This window comes from Tinamus guttatus, unplaced genomic scaffold (genome assembly GCF_059628265.1).
Source record: "Tinamus guttatus ecotype Peru unplaced genomic scaffold, ASM5962826v1 Tinamus_guttatus_pri_ptg000347l, whole genome shotgun sequence".
In the NCBI taxonomy this organism is placed as follows: Eukaryota; Metazoa; Chordata; class Aves; order Tinamiformes; family Tinamidae; genus Tinamus; species Tinamus guttatus.
Window position 1 is genome coordinate 2,040,792 of NW_028288881.1, and position 15,622 is coordinate 2,056,413.

The following is a 15,622-nucleotide window of genomic DNA, read 5'->3' on the forward strand; positions in this document are numbered from 1 at the left end:
CCACGGGCCCTGAAGCCACATTACTTGTAGTAGACAGGAAACACTAGGATTCAGGGAACAACACGAGAAGCAGAAGTTACTAAAGTTATGGTAACCCCTCACTTGAAAAGGCAAAGACCCAGTAAAGTTATTAGAAATAGTCCACAGATGTGCTGATAAACTGAAAACCACTGCCTTACAGGATAAGCAGATTTGGAATTAAAGCTGTAAAAAGGCTCCCTCAAATCCATAGCAACTGCTCAAAACTACCAGGAGCACCCAGCTCCTAAGGATGCAGGCAATGATGACAAGAGTTTGTGTCTAGCAGGAAGGCTGCAGTGCAGGGGCAGAAAAGCCAAAGCCTGGCTCAGACCACAGGAGCGAAGAGGGGCATCCGAGGCCAGGCAGCAGTGGGAACCCAAGCAAGGAAACCTCCCAGCGCCAGAGCAAGGCAGGCACGTCCCGACCATTGCGCTTCCCAGTGACAGTCACTGCAAGAAAGGCATGTAATTTCATTATAAGTATATGCATCTTCCCTCTCCTTAATGATGGGAGGAGGTGGGTGGAAAGAGGGGAAACCTCTCTGGGTGTGTTTTGGCAGCTAACTCAGCATTATCAAATATTTGCTTAATGTGTACATCCAAGCATTACTAGGCTGCATAGTTTGGACAGCTTCTGGTGACCAAACCCATTATCAAACCTGGAACTAGTTTTGGAGATAATTTCAGCTACCAAATACATCAGGAGGAAAGGGGGAAGGTGTTAAAGATTTATGTACGTGTGTATATTTTATTTATATATATGTGTGTGTGTATATATATACATACACATATGTGTATGTGTGTGTATATATACACATATGTGTGTGTATTTATATATATGTATGTATAAATAACCCACCTAGACAAGAAAAAAGCATACATTTCTATTAAAACAAAGAACAAACCTTAAGATTCCTGTGTGCATAATATCAAATGCAGTATCTATAGCCAATGTTTATAAAATTCATCTAGCCTCCAGTCTCTTAATTTCCTTATGAAACTCGTAGTAACCCTTTTGTTAGTATGGCACAAAGCACTTAAATGAAAAACTCTCCTTCATTAATATTTCTTTAGCTATGTCTAGCCATATTTCCAACATGCTTCAAAAGACAGAATAGAGCTAGGAAAAAAAAAAAAAAAACAAACACTCAGATGACTGTAGTAAATGCCGGTGATCTGGCAATTATCACAAGCACGTTTGAGTAGCTAATCAAAACAACGCAAGCTGCATTATTATACTGTGCTACAAACAAATATTCATATCCAGAATGTTGCTTCTGAAAGCAATGCAATTATAACCCTTCCTTTCTTGCCTTTTTGTTTTTTAAAGGTAGACTGAGAAAAGAGGAAAAAAAAAAGATAAAGAGATGCCACATTTGCTGATCAGGGCATTAGACAATACATACCATCCGTCAAAGACGAGAGAAATAATCTGGGCCCTTCCAAGAATATTTTTACAAAAAGTCAAACAGGGAGTTAAGTAGAGAGAATAGAAGTATTTTAATTATTATTATTAAAAAACATTTAAGGTCAGATCCAAACGAGGGAGGCTGAGGCAGGATAAAATTTTCCAAGCAAACTAAAATAGACCATTAGGACAAATAAAAATTGGAAAATTCAGTTTAATCCCAAATCCTCAGCTTAAGTGTCAGTTCTCAGTCTTGTTTTTTGACATCCAATTTGCACATCTAAATCGTCCCTGAAAGTAGAGTGTTGTAGGAATCCTACCCTTGCAATTACCTATAACCACTCCCTTCCTACCTTTTATTTATGTAACCTTTGGAGAACAACAAAAATCCTTTTAAATGAAGTTCTTCCTAAAGCTGTTTTAGATTATATATGCCCTTTTCAACTACCAAAAGGAAGTAAAAAAAAAAACTTTCTTAGCATCCTTACAGACTTGAAAAGCTAAAACCCAACGGGGCAGGTGGGTTGCCCCCAGCTGACATAGTCTCCCTACCCCTTTCAAAGAATGGACAGAATGGCAGAAGTGTGGCATACAAAATTCAAGCTGTTCTTGACATCATTCCAATTTCCATGCCATAAGGACTGAAAATGCTAACATACTTCTCAAAGGAATTTTATGTGCTTTTGTAAGATGTTATTGAAGTAATGGGAACAACTGACTTAAAATATTTCCTCTATTCATTTTTCCTCCAAAACACATCACTTCCGGAGTTCTACAGCACCAGGTTTAGCAATAAGACTTTGTATCCTAATGCAAGCTGTACTGTGAACTCAAGTGCAGTGGAGAAAGGCTGTATCTCCAAAGAATGCTTCACCAAAAGTCCACAGGCTTTTCAATTAAGGAGTGTTAAAACACCATAGGATTAAGTAGTAATTGTATGACCTCCTCCCAACTTTCCCTTTTGATCCTTTGGAGATTCACTAGCTTACCAGAAACATCCAGGGAGCTTTATATTGCTCCTTCTCACTGACTTCAGCAAACCACCCAATCTGGCATTAGCATCACACTCCACAAAGCAGCGTAAAAGGTTTTCTTTAAGTAGACCAGTGAGGTGGCTGCTAGCATGATTAGAAAGTCTTTTAATTAGAAAGTTGGTTGCACCATTTGCTTCTCAAATCAGAAGTGCTAACACACGTGCTTTGGTTGGTTACTTGGTTGAGATGAATCTTGCACTGCCATGTTACTGCTGAAACAAGATTTCAAAGTACCAGAGCAAGACAAAAGCAACTGAATACCAAAAAAGACCTGAGAGAGACAGCACTGACCTGAGGACAAAGCTAACGTGCTTATAAGACAGTTTATTGACTTCAGAGTAAGTAAGAACAAGAATTTTCATTTGTATGGAAGATACCCAAGAAACACTCTGACCCCAGAGGCATCAGTGCTGTCATGAGCAAGCTGTAGAATGAGAACTGCAATCATCTGCAGAGAGAAGGAAAACAGATGTCTCCTTAAATATTCTTAGGGAGCAAATTATAACAAGAATTCCAAGAAAACAGACTTCAGGCAACATTACGAACCAAACAAGCGATACTGCGAGGGCAAAACGAGCTACACGAAGAGACTGACAATTACTTCAGTTTTCATTCATCTCACTGGACAAATTCAGCTTTTGACAGAAGCCTAGTTCCCATGGCAGGTACTGACATCTAAGGCATGGCATTAAATTTGATTTCTTTTATATTTCTGATGTCCCACATTCCACATACCTTAATCCCTAAAAAAAAGTATTCTCTATACGTAAAAAAATAAATCGGCAGACATACACAAAATCTGGGAAGGCTGTGATTAAGCTGGAGCACAAAAACCTCTGCTGACCATTTAAATAGGCTTCAGTTGGTAGGAAACACCCATGAGACACTGCCTATAACACACACTATTCAGGGATCAGCATTCCCATATGTTTTTCTTTTGCAGGTTCAGTCAAAAATACACACACACACACACACACACACAAAACCCCACAAACTCATTAAAACTCTTTTTTCCCCCCTCCTCTTTCCTTTCTGTAAAATTCCTGTTTATGAAATCAGAGAGCTAAGCATGCCACTGCATGCATGGACCAAAGACAACTGTAAGCAGATAAATTTTCAAAACTTGCTCTGCACAGTACATACAAGCATGGGAAATGTGCCAAATCAACCCTGCTTCCTGGAGTCTTGTTCCACCTCAAACTCCAAACACGGTCTTGTGTTTCATCAGGATGAGTAACAGGAAACCCAGATCAAACAAGCTCCCTTTAAAGGATTAAGATCATTTAACATATTGCATATTCTTCAAGGTAACTTAAAATAAGACTGGACACTTTCTAATTGTGTCCTCAAATACTTCCGTAAGTTTTAGTGCAAAATAACTTTTGGAGAAACCCAAAAATCATATTAAGTAATTTCTCAAAGAAAATGCCAATCCATAACAGAAAAGGAAAGAGTCCTAAGCTTAATCAGAGGCTTTATGTTAATAACACCAACATTCATATCCTGAGATCAACAGGCAAATAACATTTTCCATAAATCCAGCAAAGGTTACTGTATGCAAGTCCAAAATGCCTCTTATAATTGTACAAATTACCATTACCATACTGTGTTTTGCCCAGGTGAGTATCTGAAGTCAGTGGGAACTGCAGGTGGCTAGAAAATTTAAACCCAAAGATACTGAGAAAATTTGCATCAGATGTCCTGCACATTACAGGCAAATCTCTTCATCATGATGGAGCCCAATATTGGGAAAAATAGTCATGTTACAGATCTCAGCAACCCTTGCTGCAATGAGAAAACTGCTTGGTTATCAGCTGCAAACATCAGTGTTAAAACAAACCTGGGACAGTCAGCCTCCTACCCACTGGCTAAGATTCACAAGTCAGTAGCATTGTACCAAACATATGCTGTCTTTATGCCTAGAAGTAGTACAGGGCAGTGTCTTATCATGCAGGTTTCCTTTTAGGGACAGATTAATTGCAGCTTTTTCTTCTCATTAATTAAGAGATGAATCTTCTTAATCCGTAACAGCACAAGCACTTATGCTCATATTTGTACTTAAGCACGTGCAGTCTCACACAAGTGAAAGGGGCATGTCAGATGGGCCAAGCAACACAGGTGAGTCTAATTTTCAGAGTATGGGTCTTTATCTCCAATACTGTTGACCATTTCCCACAAAAAAACTTTATTAAATTCAACTAGAAAAAAATCTTAGTAATTTCATTTATAACTATAATTTAAATTTTAATCTAAAGTTGCTTAACAAAGTCTAACTCTCATGCAAGTCTAATTCTAGAATTAGTCTAGACTGCAATTTCAAAGTAAAAAGCTTTGATTTAACCTTTTGCTGGTGTTTATCAGAGATTTTGTTTCCTTTAGAAGCTCAGTGGTTCCCACCATCTTCTTGCAAACACCTTAGGAAAGACTTCAGATTCTGCCCAAAGGAAAGCCCCCTCCCCCGCCGTCAGACTTGATGAACCCTGTTGGCAATTCAGCATCTTTTTGCAGTGCTAACATTTGGTAAGAGCAGATGAACACACACACACAAAAAAAAAAAACCTTTTCAGCAAGAGCTGCCCACTGCAGACGTCTACACCTCTCCCCAGAAGTCACCCAGTCCTGGCCACTGACAGCAAGAAAACAGCTCCTGCTCTGACCAAGGATGGCCTGAGTTTTACAGAAGATGTCACTTAGCACGGAACCAAACAGACGAGCACTGAGCAGTGGCAGAAGAAACACTGCACCTCAACGGCTCAGCAACGTGATCTCTGCTTTTGAGAGATCATTAAGAAGCCTTATTAAAAAGTGAAAACAGCTTTTCAGACCATAAGGCTAGCAGAAAAAAAAATCCTAAAGCTTATTATTCTACTATGAGAAATGAAAAGGAGAAGGCAAAGACAGGGTATAAATGAATCCACACAGAAGTGAACCAAGGCTTCAGTTGTCTGGACAGTTTACCTTAGAGGTCCCCAAAACCCTCTCAAACATGCGTGTATACTGGGTCACTTACTTGATCTTTGACTATTTAGTGTTTCCAGCTCTTGTTCTTAACCTTTTGCATAAAATTAAATATATAAAAGGTAGTAAGTAAAATAACAGAATAATAAAATCATTCAATAAATAATAACTGGAAGCTGGAAGTTCCAATTAGCAAGCTACTTGCGATTGAATTCTGAATGACAAAAGAATGACAATTTGGAGTTCCAAAATTCTCAGTTTTACAAGTTTGTTATTAAGCAGGTCAGAACTTTCCTTCTAGAACTTCACTGGGCTGAAGTCAGAACTGGGGCAAGAACTCCCTCATGAAATCAGGATGCCAAAAGCAGCGTCATTAAAAGCAATTTTACTCCACTTCATAGTTGAAGTGGACAGAGGACAGAAAAGCCCACGTAACAACTGCAAGAGAGTAGGTAACAAACTCCAAAACAACCTAAGTAGAGCTAGATTTTGACTCATTGTAAGAGACCTAGTTTCTCACTAATACTGTGAATGCAAAAAAAAAAAAAAAAAAAAAAAAAAAAAAAGCCCAATTCCCATACTGTATTCAGTCAATCATTTAAAATAGCACATAAAAATGTAAAATGTTTATAGGGAAATAAAATAAAATAACCAAAAAAAGAAATGTAATTTTAAAGCCACTGCGATTTTGTTATATATAACAGAAGGTTTTTCCTTCCTCAAATTACTATCCTCTAAGTAACACTGTATTTTCTCTTGCCATAAACATAAACACACAGACATTATATGGGATTTGTATACAAAGATGTTTTTTTCAGGGGGAGAGGGGAATCCTAGAAGCCATTCAGAGCGTAGAAGAAACTTACTTTTCTGATATGCTGCTTGTCAAACCTTTGGCTTTGCTGTAGTTCTTCGTTTTCTATCTGTCTATATGTCAAGACATGAGACAGGGAGGAAATATAATTTTTCACGGGATTCTTCAAACCACAAGAAAGCGGAACTTATGAAGTTGCTTTATTACCTCACTATTCCACATTTCAGATCCAGTTCAAAATTCCAGTTACAGATACATTTGCATAACTAAGTATGAAAACAAGAACTTAGGTTGGCTATTTCTGTCTCAAACATACGTGATTGCACCTGAGAAAGAAAATGAAAATGAAAAATGCATCCTTTTCTTAGCCTATAACATACAGAAAAATACTGATTGCACAAGAGAGTCAGAGCTTCGGAATGAGCAATCTCCAACAACACACTGACAAGGAAAGAGCATGTTTGCTGCAGGCACAAAGATGACATGATAACAACACAACGAGGAGATTGGAAATAATTCCAAAATACTTCTCCTAGCACTTTTTCTTCTTTGCCTGACGGACACTGCTATTTCTAATTTTTAAGATGCACAAGGAGGTAATTCTCACCCATACCATAAGAAAAAAAATAATCACACAGATTGTATGTATTTGCAAGAAGTAATTTTATTACCTAAATCTGTGTTACATATAAAATTGCTAAATTTTTTTTTGCAATGGAAGCAAATTCCCAAACAAATCCAATTCCCAAAACACAGCATGGAATTTTGCTCTTCTATCCTCCCAACATCTTGAATTTCTATCAGATTTGTGCTATGCTTTATTAATTGCAATTCCAACTAGCACCATGCAAAAAAACAACAACAAAAAAAGAGCAAAGTGCCACACTGGTAGCCTGCTCTGAAAAGGAGCAATTTTTAAATGCTTTTACTAACAGGTACAACTAGTTTTGCCCCATTCCTGTCCTATGTTATCTACTGTGGTTGAATAGATAAACTCTACTCTAGGGATGGGCAAACCCTAGAAGGGTGAACAGGGAATTCCTATCTGGATTAACCTAAAATAGGTCAGCAGAAACTGAATGGAGCTATCCATCCCTGAATGTAGCTCCTTGGGGCTTTTTGTCTTTCACATTGACTTGACATTAACTTTTAACAGTCAGGAAACAAAGCCGGTTCAGGTGTGAAAAGATCCACTCATCCACTCCTGCAGGTTACCAGAGGAACGCAAAGGCCAAAACTTCAATTAAATGCTGCTAAATTAACTTGGACAAGTGTGATTTAATAGGTTTCTTACCCCAAAAAAGCTGTCTTTGCTTTTAGATGGGCCAATTCAGCTGTTGTAGAGATCTGTTTGACAAAGTGACCACAATATCCTAGCGAAGCACAGAGACCTACTAAAAAAAGAGGTGACGCTTGTTCTAATATTGTAGTGTAATAAAAACAGCTCCAAGAGAGGCCAAGGAGAGAAGAGAAAGTTCAGCTCAGAGAGGGCTAACCACTGATGCAAGCAGGAAGAGTAACTTCTAGAGTCAGCTCCTGAACTAGATGCACTACCAGCAGTGTTTAACTACAGTCTAAAAAGATCAAGTAAAAGACAAAACTGGAAGACAAAATGAACATTGAGGCTCATGTCTGGCTTAAAGCTTTGTTGCCCAGCAGCAAATGAAACACCATCACTTGACAACTTTTGCTTCTTTTGGAAAGCCTCTGGAATCAGTGTCCATATGTCTCCATTAATACTAAGTCTTTAAGACGAGATCAGTTTCTCCCAAGTTTGCTGGAAGGACCATCAAGAAAATACAGCAATGCAGCAGTCCTACTACTTTGCTGTAGAAGCTTATAGCATTATCACATTTGGACTTTAATTAATCCGCACTCTACTCTCCTATTTCTCTCAATGGATGGAGGGAAGGAAACCTGCAACACGCAATTATGAAAGTGTCCATGCAATTAGTAGCTGGGTTTAAGGATGTCACCTCTTCTGAAAAGGGTCATTCAATGTTACATTCAAACAACAGATGTGTGTGTTATCTAGGAAAGCAAATTTTGGGAAGCACTGCAAGATACTGATGTTAATTACATAGCATGGCGTTTCTTTCACATGATGGAAAAATATGTAAGCGGCAATAATTTAGCTTTGTTTTATAATTTCTTTATACATTGCCAAATATTTGTTCTCTCAAAAAGCACAGCAGCAAGACAATCACATAACCTCCATAAGAGGGAAGTTTGAGGTTGATCGGTTCTTTTAAACACCCATATACAGACATACTAATTGCCTGTTATCAATTTGATCCCCTTGGACATAGACTCTCGCATCCATTTATTTGGTTTCTCTTTTGTTATGCAACTAAATTCGCAGAGGGAAGGGTAGAGACTTTTCAAAACTAAATATAGCTTCAGATCTTCTGGAATCTATAGCAGAGCACCTAAATTCAAAATTACAAAATTGAGTAGTTTTCTACAGGATTTTTTTTAAATCAAAAAAATAATAACTAAATTTCAGAATCAATGTCATACTACACTGAAGTAGAGGCAGATACATTAGTGACTGAATCACTAATGTATCTGCCTCTACTCAGTGTAGTATGACATTGATCTGAAATTTAGTTATCTACTTTTTTTGACTACCAAAAAGAAATCCCATTGTATCTGAAAAGTCAAGGAAAAAGGACAGCTCCAGATCAAATTTTAAGAACAAAGACTCATAAGACCATGTTTTAAATAAAGAGATCCAGAAATAATATCCTATTTCTATAAAATGTCCTTTGTCTCAGAGGGATTCTGGTCTCAAGATTATAATCTACATTTCTTTTCAAATCTTGGCAGCTCTCAGACTAGCAGGAACTGTTGCAAACTCTCCCAAATGCACATTCTAACAGTTAACGAAGCTTACAGGAAGTACTGCATTTTTTCCCCATTTTTCCTTCGCTTGTAATCTTACACTACGGGGTGTTTTCCGCCACCCCACCACCACAACCATAATCCCCCGAATTTAATCCTAGTAACACAGAGCTCTAAACTTGAGCATTAAAGCCATACTAGCACACTTGGCATCTTCAGTGAATAAATTATTATATATACACCTTTTAAAAAAAAAAAAAAAAAAAAAAAAGGGAATTCTCTCTCTTCATCGCCTGGGTATATAAGCAACTATTGGTTTAATATAGCTTGCATAAAAATATAGGTATATATGTACATATACAAATCAGGCAATTTTAACATATATTAATGCATAAATTTATATACATGTGTATATTTGAGTGACAGATTAATTTTTTTTCATAAAACTCAAGTACATTTTTCCAATTTCTAGTCATTATATAATTTTTTGAAAGATATAACAGATGCCAAAAAGACAATCATTGCGGGAACTAAGGATCACCTATGTAACGTAAGCCTATAGATAATATCTTAAAAATAAACAAGAGTTTGAAGACATTTTTCAAACCAGAGATGAACAAACCAAACAGTGGAGCAGGTCGCCAAGATGTTATGCAGCACGCTGGACTGGAGACACCCTGAGGGTCCTTCTAACCTGAGTTATTCTGTGATCCTATGAGCTCATTTCTTGACTAATTTTCCACATCCAACAGCTTGTGTTAATTATTTTTCTGAGTTTCAAGAAACTATTCTGTCCAGAAAAAAACAGAGCTGCCAATTCACCAAGCAGTCGCATGTAATTGTTATTCCTGAAGCTATTTTCCTAAGCTCCAAGTTCTACAAATGTTATCAAGAAAGATCACCAGTGTCTATCACAAACACCCCAGGGGGGAAAATAAAATAAAATAATCTCAACATCTTATCATTTCCCTCATATTTTTAATTGTGTTCTATGAAGAAGTAACTGATCCCTTTGCTTAGAAAATATAGAATGACCGTGCAGCAAAATCCATAATGCTTGCCCTGCTTCTCTCTCTCACACCTCAGTCTCCTGTCATGAAAGAATTTTAAATAGGGAAGCTCAAAAGGGATCCTTTAACAAACAATCAAAAAAATCTCAGCTAAAGTAACTCAAGGGCACCCGAATAGAAATGAAAGAAAAGCTTCTATTTAACTTTCCAGAATGCAAAGTAATTATTAAAAAAATAGCATGGAGGAAGTCTTTTGTGTCTGAAATAAATAAATGGAGGGGGAAAAAAAAAAAAAAGTAAAAACCACATAACATGGAGGAAAAAAAAAAAGCTAGGCAATAAACTTTTTAATCAACTAACTTTCCAAGGTCCAGCTTGTAAAATACAAATTGAATCCTTTGATTTCCATCAACTACTGCTACAGTTATAGTTTTGCTTATGAACATGGGACAACAGCAGCAAGCAAAAAAGGAACTGCAGAAACTTTGATATCCCCACTAATATGTTGTTAAAGGAAACAATGATTTATAAATTGGGATTATTCATTCAAATTCATAAAGACGAGTAATTTCCATTTCAATTATCTACTCAAAACTACTGAGAAGAAATTTAATTAAAAAATAGCTATTCAGTGATAACTTCCCAAATGCTAAGAATTCTTGTCCAATGGACTTCCAGTCCCCTAGAATTGTGATCTACATGGGAGGAAGAAGCAACATACTAAACAACTATAATGTGTATGTAAAAGCACTAAGGAAGATTTCCCTTAGGGTCACATAAATTCTCATCTACGTGGAATTTTTACAATATATTCTTCACATGCAACTTAGATTTTTTGTTGTGTTCAGACTATCCCTTCTTTCTCATACAACTCCGCCTGAAAACAAAGTATAGGTCCTCTGCTGCTTTCCAGAAAGCATTTGTTAAAATGGCAGGAGAAACGTTAATTTCCAGAAAGGACACTGAAAGAGAACCTAATACCAACATTGAGGTTTCAATGCATGAGCACACAGAGACAGTTCAAGTGCAGTTAATGCACAAATGCCATTCCTATTATCGAATAGTTTTGTATTGTATAAGCAATAGCTTATTCAAAACATTAGCTGTAAGAATATCAAGTGACATGGGCCTAATCATAAGAATGCTATACCTCACTGCCAAGCGTTAGAAAGAAAACCACCCCAAAAGGCACGCACAAAATCTCACATATCTGCACAGAGAGCCAGAACAAAACCAAAAGCTTCTGCGCAAGCATCAGTGCTCGCTTAAACAGCCGTTTCAAGGCAAGGGTGCCTCACTGAAAAACCCGGCTATCCTGGTGAACGGCAAGCGCCACTGAAAGCGCTGGGTCCCTCATGTCTCCAGGTACAGGCCTCTCTCCAGGATGATTCCCATGGGAAATCTGGGAGCTTTTCCTGCAAGTACTTTTGCCCACAGAAGCAGCTTCACCTACGTTACGGGCACACCTGCGTTACGTATTTATCAGACGGGTGTAAAGCGATCGGATGGCAGTGCTAGCCCCTCTAAGGTCGAGGCTAAACACTCTTTTGTAAATTTTTTTTTTGTAAATGTCTATTTTGTAAAGCTTTCTTTTTTAAAAAAAATAAATAAAAACCTCAAGCAAACACCTCAGGCAGAGATTTCATCCCCTCACACACACAACAAACAGCCGCATCAAGCTGATAAAGTCCAAATGAGCGCTGTGCCAGGAAGCCTGAAACCTCTGGGTTTCTTTACATGTGTGCGGTTTCCTCATTCGCAAAACCATGTCGTGGTGGAGGTATTTTTCATTTTGCTGTGCAGCCTCTGCGAGGGGAGCAAGGGGAGAGCAAGTCCCCGCCGTGTGCAGGGTGTTACCCCCAGGCTTTTCGGGTGAGCGCCGGCCCTGGGCCCACTCCCAGCCCACGGCCCCGCTGGAAGGGGCGCCGTCACTCCCGAGGAGACCAGCAGGCAACTCCCCCGCCTTGCCCGCACCCCGCTCGGGCAGCGCCGCCGCACTCTGCTCCGCAGCCCGTTTCCACAGGCGGGGGAACCACCCCGGCCGCGCTCCTCCCCACCGCGGCGGGCGGCGAGCCCCTGCCCCAAGCCCGCCCCGCGGCGGCGGCAGCCGCGGCTACCCCGGGGGCGCCCGTTACCGGCGGGGCGCGCCCGTTACCGGCGGCGCGGGGGGCGCCCGTTACCGGCGGGGCGGGGGCGGCCGCACACCTAGGGGGGCGGCGCGGCGCCCGCGGGCGCAGCTCGCGCTACGGCGCCTCTGCTGCACTGCAGCGGCGCCATCTTCTCGCGCCGCCCGCCCGACCCCAGCCCTCCCTCTCCCTCCCCGGGCCGGCGCGCACACGCACGTACAGACATTTCTCCCCACACATACACACACACATATATATATGTACGCATATATAATGTATATACACGCACACAGGGGGGAAGGCACCGCCTTTCCCGCCGCGGGGGCAGCCCCCGCACCTGCGCGCGGGGGAGGCGCCCTGCCCTGCCCTGCCGCTCCCGCTCCTCCCTCGCCGCCAGCCCCGCAGCGCGGCCCCGCGGGGGCGCTGGGGCTCCGCACCCTGCGCGGCCGCCGCGGGAGGCGCCGCCCGCAGCGCGCCCACGGGGTTCCCCCCACGCAGCCCGCGGCGCCCAGGGGAGACCCCTGCGCCCCACACCCAGTGCCAGGCGGCGCCCGGAGTTGCGGGGAGGCACGAGCGGGGCGGCCGGGGGGCCGGCGGCGGGCAGCGAGGCGCGGGATGCGCGGGCGGCTCCCGCCGCGGACACGCGTGGCGGGGGAAGCGGCAGCGGGGGCCGGCGCCACCCCGCCGCTTCCCGCGCCGGCGGCTCCGCGGGGCGGCAGCGGCCCCGTTGTTGCGAGGGGCAGCGCGGCGGCTGCGGGCGGACAAAGCGGCGGAGGGCGGCGGGCAGCGGCCGCCCCGCGGCCCCGCTTACCTCCAGTGCCCGGGCGGCGGCCAGCAGCAGCAGCGCCAAGTGGGGCAGCATCGCGGCGGAGGGGAGCGGGGCCGGCCGGCCGGCGCTCTGCGGCGGCGGGGAGGGGGGCGGCGGCGGCTCCGGCTGCTAAATCCGCGCGCCGCCGCTGCCGGGGAGCGCGACTGAGCTGCGGCGGCGGCAGCGAGCGCCGCGGCGGGGCCGGTCACCTGACGGCCCGGCCCGGCCCGCCCCCGAGCGCGCGGGGAGGCGCCGCGCGGCGCCCGGCGGAGCGGAGCGCAGCGGAGCGGGCACCGCGGCGACCCCTGGCGGCGCCGCGCGGAGCGGCGGGGCCCGGCGGCTCCGCTCGCGGGGGAACGCGGCGCCTCGCAGGGCCCGCGGGCACACGGCGCTTTGTTTTGTTTTGTTTTATTTTGTTTTGTTTTGTTTTGTTTTGTTTTGTTTTGTTTTGTTTTGTTTTGTTTTATTTTGTTTTTCTCTCGTTAGCGTGCCTCTCGCTTGCCACAAGGTCTTTCAGCCTTTCTGATGGAGATTTCCGCAGCCTCGGCAGCCGCCGTGTTGCCCTGCTGGCAGCGTGTCCCTCTCCTGCAGGAGGCCCCTGCGCCCGCGGGTGTCTCCAGGATGCACCGTTGTCCTCGGCGGAGCGCTTTCCTTAAAAACGGATTTGCACTATGTAAGCTGTTTAACAGCTGGAAAATGCTGCTTTTCCGTCTCTCTCTCTGCACCGAGGCTGTACACCAAACTAGGATCCTCCACTGTTATCCATACAGTTGGGATAAACAGGCAGGGTGAGCGTAGCTGGTGACACCTGTGCACACACCTGAGCCCTGCTCTGCTGCGGGTTTGCCTGGCTGCCGTCCCTGCCGTGTTCTTGTGCTTGCTGTTAATTGCCAGAGCTGATCCCAAAGTGCCCTCTGCAGAGGAGGCAGGGCAGGAGCACTGGTGGGTCTGAGGCTCAATGACCCTCGAATGAAGAAGGAATCAGATAAATTTTATGACCTCTTCAAATACCTTGTAGTCAGGAGGCAGAAACTGGCCTGCTCCCTGGCCCTGTCAATAACACTGTAATGGTTTGCACTGAAAGGAAAGTGAGGAACGGGTGACTTAGCAGAGTTTCATGTGGAAACTCGCCAAAGTTGAAGCAGCTGTTCCCTCAGTGGAAATCCAGTTTGACACAACCTGACGTGTTGTCTCCGAACCGCTGACTCCACAGCCACAGCTCTGCTCTCATCGCGGCCCCAAGGAGTGTGGGGGACAGACCCGCTGCAGAAGGGGGCCTGCAGACACCTCACTCGAGGGACAGCTGGTCAGCGTCCCCCCGGCGAGCAGCATGGCCACGGTGGCCTGGGCCGTGCTGGCCCTGCTGCTGTGCTTGGGCTTGAGTGTCTTCTAGGTCAAGGCCAAGGCTCTTGGTCAAAGCTGTGTCCTGAAACAGAAGGGTGTTTCCTGGGAGCAAACTGCTCTCCTGTGCTAGGCAGGCTGTAAGGTGCGATAAAATGCATTGGGAGCACAGCATTCCCCCCACAACCATGATCATGCAAATATGGATCTTCCCATACATATGAAGGCTCTGGGGAGCTGCTTGAGTCATGCTTGCTGAGCCTGAGAGATTTGTGACAGGCAGACAAGGCCCCCTTTCCCTCCCGACTTACGGTACGCAGTATTTCTCACAAGCGTGGCAGGTACATGCTTTGAACAGACACACGATCATGATACAACCCAACTCGTAAATTAGGATGAGCTAAACAGCAACCAGGGCAGGCTGTACTGCAATAATTTAATATTGTTATCTGATCATTAGGATAATGATCGCATGGCACGGAGGGGTTACAGGAAGATTTACTGTGCAAATATTTCTAACCATTTGGCTTCTGAACTCAAAACACTGGAAAGGCAGTGCGATGGTTGCAAATAAGCAGCATCCTGGTAGAGCTGATGGAGGTCATTCAAAAACAATTCTTCCTGGAAACAATGGAGGCAATCAGAAGGAAGCTTTTTGCAAGTTCTGAAGAAAAAATTAGGCTTCCAGATGGATAGAAAACCAAAATAGAATCATGTAGCCCTTTTATTATAAGTTGGCTTAGTAGGTCTTTGTAAACACTTCTTCCTGTTGCTAAAATCAAACCGCACTTTCAAAAAATCAAAGTGTTGCCTTTCTGAATCAGCCAAGCCCCCTCCATCCTTATGGTGGGCAAGTGGAAGCCTCTTTCTTCCAGCGCTAGGCACGGGGCAAACCCGTGGGATCAAACCCCTTGTGGGAGGTGAGGGAAGGCCCAGGTGGAAAAGTCTCTTATGGGGAAAGGTCAAGAGAACAGGAAGACCATTTATGGCCAGGCCGTTGGTCAAAAGCAGTGACAATATTTGCTAAGATTTTATCAAGGTAGCCAAGTAGAATGGCTGTAGCTTAAGGTGCTTTCAAAACCTGATTGTAAACTCTACAAAATTGGAGATGACCTGCTAGAAGAAGAAGAAAAAATGTGTGTACTATTTTCCCCTTTGTGTTCTCCGTTAGGATTTCTATAGAAGGTCAAATTGACTATTTTCCTTGCTCTCTCTACCTTAATATAAAATTCAGTCTTATTTAACCCCCTGTTACAAGC

General features: G+C 43.4%; 1 protein-coding gene across 2 annotated transcripts in view; it reads right to left on the reverse strand.

Annotated features, from left to right (window-relative positions):
• APP (amyloid beta precursor protein) overlaps window positions 1-13,094 on the reverse strand; it is a 187,764-nt gene extending 174,670 nt beyond the window's left edge. Inside the window, exon 1 of one of the 2 annotated variants that reach the window (XM_088529802.1) lies at window positions 13,026-13,094. In XM_088529802.1, coding sequence (XP_088385928.1) covers window positions 13,026-13,076 — 51 coding nt within the window. In that variant the 5' untranslated portion in view covers window positions 13,077-13,094. The remainder of the gene's footprint in view (window positions 1-13,025) is intronic. The other variant, XM_088529803.1, reaches the window with a different exon arrangement.
• Window positions 13,095-15,622: the final 2,528 nt, after the last annotated feature.